Source organism: Mycetomoellerius zeteki, unplaced genomic scaffold (assembly GCF_001594055.1).
Source record: "Mycetomoellerius zeteki isolate Tzet28-1 unplaced genomic scaffold, Tzet1.0 scaffold827, whole genome shotgun sequence".
Classification (NCBI taxonomy): domain Eukaryota; kingdom Metazoa; phylum Arthropoda; class Insecta; order Hymenoptera; family Formicidae; genus Mycetomoellerius; species Mycetomoellerius zeteki.
In genome coordinates, this window is record NW_017257859.1 from 14972 (window position 1) to 22245 (window position 7274).

The following is a 7274-nucleotide window of genomic DNA, read 5'->3' on the forward strand; positions in this document are numbered from 1 at the left end:
GCTCGGCCGGCGCGTCATGCGATCGGTGGGGACGGTAGGCCGTCCTGCCGGCAGCAGTACATGAGTGGGCTGATCGGACGTTTGTATTCGCCTATCTTTAAACGTTAATATCTCGTTAAATATTGCGTCAACTGCAAAATGCAAAATGGTACAAAACTATTTTGTTCCCCTTGATCCAATCTACGTCCCCATTGTGTTTCGATCCGTTTTTTTAAAACACCCTGTATATATAAAATCCTATAAATTTCGTAATTTCTTCTCATAAATAATAAAAATTAATAATTATAAGAATTTTAAGCACGACCGTATGTATGAATACATCAAATACGATAAAGAACGCCATGAACAGTCAAAGTTAGACGTTTCAAAGAATATATAATGTATTATACGAAACATCTAACTTTGACCGTTCATGGCGTTCTTTATCATATTTGAAAAAAATTAATAATTTTAATAACATTCTGATTATTATTCTGCATATATGTATAATATACCAGAATTTCAGCGAATTTAAACTAAACATTGAAAAAAAAGAAAGCAAAAAAGTAAAAGATAGTAATTTATGGCTCCCCCCTTTAACATTAATATAACTAAACACATGATAACACGGAACGTTTGTGTTATAGTCTTGTTATATCTATTGCGTAAAGGAGCACGGCAGTGTCTCGCGCGATGACGCTGCGCTTGTCTTAAGCCCAATGTCCACAATGCTAAAACTCGGTCCGAGTTCTCGGATCAAGAAATGTGTAGCCAATCAACTTGCTGGTTTTCCGTAGAAACTGTAAGCTGATTGGCTACACATTTCTTGATCTGAGAACTCGGACCGATTTCTAGCATCGTGGACATTGGACCTTAGCGCCGAGACTACCATGTCTTCAGATACTAGCGTTCTCACTAACCTTGTTCCGTAGAGCCCTGAGTAGATCTCTTACGCTCTCGCCTCGATAACTCCTATATTTGCGCAAATCTGTTGCAACTTCGAAATCTATATACAATCTCCAATCGTCTCCCGTTACACGCTCACCATAAGTTTCCAATGCTATTAAAGCCGGACTGTCGGAATGATCTTTTTCCACTCGGTCGCTAATATCCTGTTGCATAAATTGCAATAGTGACAAAATGAAGGAAAGATTCACATGATTTCTCGTCTATCATAATCTAAAGTAGTTATCAGGAGAATCTTAAATTTTTTATAAGATATAACTCGAAAATGAATTTTAAACTGTATGTTCTTTCTTTTTTCTCTCAAAAGCGCAAATAAGAAACAGATTTGAAAAATGCTATTGTAAATTGTATTTTGTACCTGAAAGAAACCCAGAATCTCTGCTAAATTCCAGAAAATTGGATAATTACAAATTGCTGAAGCTGGCGGTCTACCAGCAGGATTATTGCATATCATTGCCTTGATAAGCAACAAAGCTAATTCTCTGTCACTCGAAGACACTTCCTGGAGCGCTGTTAGATTGCTCTCACCACCTATAAATAACAGAAACAAATACAATAAATATACTTATAACAAACAATTATTATAATATAATTGACATTTCATGCAGTAGTTTCACAACGATGATATAATTGAACAAATGACTAAATGTATATTCAATTATAACAATAATCTGTAGAATTATTATCATTTCTGTATATTTGTTATTGCATTCTCTCGGCTTGATTTATAGAATATATCGAACGGTTACTATGTAAGAAATAACATAAGAAATAACATAAATGAACCAAAGAAAAGTACATGCAATTGGAAATTTTACTTCAATTGTTACTTACAGAGGATATTAGCTTGCCTTCGTAATGGATCACCAAAAGGATGCTTACCACCAGAGAGAACATAATAAAAAACGCAACCAAGCGAGAAAATGTCGACCGCACATGTCGTCCTTTCTCCATTTAGCATCTCTGGTGCAATCCAGCCATCGGTTCCAGTGATTCCGGATCTCCGTGAAAATGATACGCGACCGAGCTGGAGTTTTTTACACAATCCAAAATCTGATATCATAGCGCGTACCTCTCCACGAGGTCCAGGGACAGAGAGCAAGACATTGTGAGGTTTAATGTCTCGATGAACTACATATGCAAAAATTTTTAAAACAAATTAACTCTTTCCAACAAAAAAAATGAAACAAAATTAAAGATGAATTTATTATACAAGATATTTTAAAGTTATCGGCCGGTATTCATAGTTCTTATCTTAAAATTGTTTTAAGTAATGTCTCAAGACTACTAATACAGCTCTATAACCGGTATTCACAGTCGGATCTTATATTTAAAACCGTCTTGAGTACAGTTTTAGGATATTACAAGCCAATCCCAAACCGGTATATGGCCTGCAGGAACGGAAATAGTCCGTTCTTATTTCAAGACCATTTTAAGTAATAAGACACTAATACGCGTGCGACATTCTGATTTGTTTGTGACATCTTAAGACTGTACTTAAGACAATCTTAAATATAAGAATCACGCGACTATAAATACCGACTCCAAAGCAGAGTGTTAGCACCTTAAGACATTACCTGAGACGATCTTGAAATAAGAACCGACCATGAATACCAATCAGTTCTGACTGATTTATGTCATCTTAGAATGAATGCTTGGTTTATACTTCGGTCTTAACCCTAAAATCCTAAAATTCAGCCAATAGGGCTGCCAGTCTTAATTGGTCCTACTTGGTCTTAACTGAAACCTGTATTCCATTGGCTGAATTTCAGGATTTTAAGGCTAAGACCGAAGCATAAACAAGGCATGTAGTTAAAATGGGCCTTGATATAAGAACCGACATAAATACCGGCCATTGTATTATTTTTTGTAAATAAATTCGTCAATTTGGAATCAGCTAAAAAAAGCCGCATTCAGAAATCCATCGTTTTCAAATTATAAACAGTTGAAAATAAAGTTTATCGTTGATAAAATTAGTTAAAGTTTATCGTTGATAAAATTAGTTAAAGTTTATCGTTGATAAAATTAGTTAAACTTACCAATATCCAAGAAATGAAGATGTGCCAAGCCAGATGTGGCCTGATGCAAAATATTTTTCACAGATATCTTTTCCCTGTATTTACCCGCCACATAATCCTGCAAAGTTGCTTCTGCTAGCTCCAAGGCGATGTATCTGAACATACGATCTTGTTCAGTGCAAAAGTATCTAACTACATTTGCATGAGCGTCCGATTCTCTTAAAAGCGCTACTTCTCGATCCGCAAATGTAAAGCAATCTGGTAACAGGCGCTTCACAGCTACAGCACGACCATCAAATTCACCTCTAAACAAAGAAATAAGAATATATAAAGTGTATTTTTGATAGACAAAACTAAAATTTAAGATTAATATTTATAAATAAATATATCTATCGATAAAAAAATATACAGCAATCTCTCCATAAACACTATGAATTAGAAATATTACATACTTATACACAAATGTTCCTTCGCATCCTTTGCCAAGGACTTGTTCCGTGTCGAATGTAATTTTTCCCACTTTAACCAAGCCATCGCCAATCTCTTCCGGCATAACAACCAAATTGCCTGATTTACCAGAATACGTACGACTGCTTTCGTGTGAACACTTGACAATTAATTTAAGTTCATTAATTTAATTCAAATTTAATAATACTGATATATTGCATTCCATTGTTATTTTCCAATCTTATAATACAGTGTCTTACCTGCGACAATTGCTGTTTCTTACGTTGCTTATATATAAACCAAACTACAATATAAGTTATTATGCTAATTGTCAATATAATTACACTTATGATTAGTTTCACTTCTATGTTTTCCTGTTGAATGAGCCAAAATTTGGTCGTGCTGTACATTTTTGATATAATTCTCTGCCAATTCTGACTATTTTCTGACTGTACAGTATCGTTGGACGTATCCGATTGCACGGCGACAGATAACTTAGTTCCAGTGATATTCAACGTGGAAGTCTCCAAAATTATTGGATCAGATCGTCCAGTTATTTGGAGGAGCTGATTTTGTGGTTTGTATTCCGCGGGTACTTTGTAATGACCTACGTAAATCACAAACATTATGAAAGATATAAAATATACAACAATATATGTATGATATACATATAATGTAATTGTAATTGTGTACATTACCTAATGTAATGACATTTTCAGTACGTTTAACGCTTTGATAACCATCATCGGCTATGTCAATATTAGAAATTAAAACATAATCTCCTGGCAATGGTACTTTATTATCTGCGTGAAGATGCGATATTACCAATGGTCCCTCCAGCAATAAGTGTCCTACATTATTCGATATAATTGTTGTGTCCAAATCAGCAAGCGATGGTAACGCATAGAGACCATATCGATGCTGTCCAACATACAAAGTTGGGCTAAAGAAGAAAAGAGAGAGAGAGAGAGAGAGAGAGAGAGAGAGAGAGAGAGAGAGAGAGATACTTTAATCGTTAACTATTATACATATTATATATGAAATTTGCAAACATATATTCTATGCCAAACTGTCTTTCGTGAAATTATTTTCTTTTTAAACATTGATCTAACTTACAACAATTGAACGTCAGTCGGCTTTGTCGCAAATTTTTCCAACAACGAATCGGCAATACTTGTGAAAGGAATTGTCAATAATCCATCTTTGGTTACAGTATACATGGCTATCACCGGACTTTTCAAGTCCAATTTCCAAAGAATCTTACCTAAACTGTCCAAGGTCACTACACGACCTGTAGAACTTGTGGTAAAATGCACTAAATCTGAAATCAAATCAAATTTCCTCAGTACACTCACGCACACGCGTGTACATGCTAAGTGTATATATACGCACGCACACAATGTACCATAATGTATAAACATGTATATAACGCACATATCATACATTAAAGGCTGTGTTCCAAAATTGACTGCCAGTACTGAAAATCTATAGTGCACATAACGTAAACTATAGCATTTTCAATATTATATATGGCAGTAAATTTGTAACACAACCATAATACATGTGTAACACAGTATAATATACATATAATATATATTAAATATTTTATAGCTAACAATCCAGTGATCTCTAAAATGTATTGTTGTGTCTTATAAAAATAAAGAGCTTACCGTAATTTTCTATCACATCGGGTCCCATTTGCATAGCGGAATAATCATAGAATGTTACGTTCCATTTTCTGTCTTTATGCTTGCTATCCACCATGATAATATTATATTCCGTGCGACCAACAAAAATAGTATTCTGCATTTCCAAAGGACATGTATCTTTCACTTTATGAAAACTTAAAAGCTGCTCCTTTTCACCAGTCATTGGATCAATACTAAACCATGTGTCAATTTTTCTGCCAGTATATAAAATACCATCACTGCTTCTGCATGGACTACTGGCGACTAGTTGAGGAATGGTAAATGGCAACTTTTTCAATGCTTCTGATTCTCTGCCAAAGAGATAAAGTGAACCATCTCTGGGATCCGGTAGAAATATAGGCCTGGAAATCACAAACATTTTAATAAAAATATAAAATATTTCACTTTATTTTATTATTTAACAAATGAAACATCACTAATAATCAAAATTTTATATATTTCTTATCGATAATCATTTATTACAAATACATCAATGTACAATATAACTTAATACATACATTTTACTTGCCGATAAATTGATGGGTACTTTGACCACAGGTTCTAAAACATACCAATACATAAATATGATGAACAAAACAATAAAATTCAATTTCCTAATGTAATCTAGCATATAACTAATTGTTACCATCATCTTGTTGCCATCGTATTTTTCCAGACCTCTGCTCAACACCCACAAGCAATCCACCAAGTGTAGAAAATAAAAGGAGAGTGTCATCTTGTTCTGCTACCAGTTCGGTGTTAAAATTCTAATATAAAATTAAAAGAAATATGTTAAGAAGGCCTACGAGCCAAAAATAATAGAATTAATATATTTAATATACACTAACAAAAGATAATAAATATAATAATAAAATTCTAATATAAATATTGTTTAAGTCAATTCAATTTTAATCGTAAGAATGACAGTATGACAGCTCCCATAATTTAAAAGCACAATACATATATGTAATATGTTTTTTGATATAAGGTAAAAGTTTAACTCTAAAAAGATTATATTTGTCTCTTTTCTTTTTTGTTTCCTTTATTTGTTTACCACGAAGAAATAGTTCTCTAAAGAAACTCTTTTAACAAAAAAAGTTATATTACATACATCTACCACTTGCTGTCCTGTGACGAATGCAAGCATCGTCAAAATAACAAGCCATAACATCCACTTTTGCATCGTAAAGAATCTTCATGTAGCATTGACTATATGATATACAAATACGGATGAATTCCTCTCGGCATAAGTTTTGCTCCATGTAACAATACATGCAGTTACATTACAACGCATTAGTTTACGTAGCTTTGGAGCAAGATGGTTCGTAATTATTGCAGATTGTTATGGTTAACATGATTGCCATAAATCTCCCCCAAAACACAACAAAGATCACATTCTTAAATCCGCGAATCTGTACATTTGCATCCTCTTTATTCTTGGTGCAAAACTGTACAAAACAGTAGAGTACAAGGTTTCGCTCCGCGGACAAGATCGTCTTGTAAAAAAACTACGTGATCATCAGACTGTTCGCTTGCGTTGTTGTATCGCGATGATTATACGTATGTAGCCGAAACAATATAATCATCGTAACAAATATATTTTATTCATTGCATTACGAGTCTTTTCTGCAATCTCCGAGAGATTCAATCGACAAAATCAGTTTTACAGAGGCGTATGTGTAATGACACGCACATTTCGTACAATTTCATAAGATTTATCATATGGACACGTGTCATATATATGTTTGATTGTGTAGCAGTGTGTAGTTGTACATATGTATGTACATACATACTACGCAAGCACACACATCGACAGATCTGCATAGGCCTATATGGCTCCTGCCACCGATGAGATACTATTAAAGACCGACATCCTTACGGGAGTTCGCGTCCATATTAATATTGGCTGCGTTCAGCAGACTCAACAGTTTTGCAACCGTTTTATGATTGTCTGCTGAGATAGGACCATTCTTCTAGATCTAAAAGTATGATCCAATTAGCGCGAAGGAAACTTACAACAGTTGCAAAACAAACGTTCTGCTGAACGCAGCCATTGAAGTGAATTATGGCGAATTCGATTGGAAGAACTAGTGCGCACTGGTGCATATTAAAGCCGTTGTACACTAGTTTAATTGAAATATAAAAATGAAATGCAAATATTTCGAATTATGAAATA

At 34.1% G+C, this 7274-nt stretch overlaps 1 protein-coding gene across 1 annotated transcript in view; it reads right to left on the minus strand.

The window, feature by feature from the left end:
* The window catches only part of Ire1 (serine/threonine-protein kinase/endoribonuclease Ire1), a 15672-nt gene extending 8817 nt beyond the window's left edge, over positions 1-6855 (minus strand). Inside the window, exons 1-12 of the mRNA XM_018459481.1 lie at positions 6210-6855; positions 5745-5865; positions 5617-5659; positions 5081-5460; positions 4527-4731; positions 4109-4353; positions 3671-4017; positions 3416-3570; positions 2985-3268; positions 1780-2076; positions 1304-1476; positions 900-1091 (exon numbers count right to left, since the gene is read on the minus strand). Coding sequence (XP_018314983.1) covers positions 900-1091; positions 1304-1476; positions 1780-2076; positions 2985-3268; positions 3416-3570; positions 3671-4017; positions 4109-4353; positions 4527-4731; positions 5081-5460; positions 5617-5659; positions 5745-5865; positions 6210-6281 — 2514 coding nt within the window. The 5' untranslated portion in view covers positions 6282-6855. The remainder of the gene's footprint in view (positions 1-899; positions 1092-1303; positions 1477-1779; positions 2077-2984; positions 3269-3415; positions 3571-3670; positions 4018-4108; positions 4354-4526; positions 4732-5080; positions 5461-5616; positions 5660-5744; positions 5866-6209) is intronic.
* Between the last annotated feature and the right edge of the window lie 419 nt (positions 6856-7274).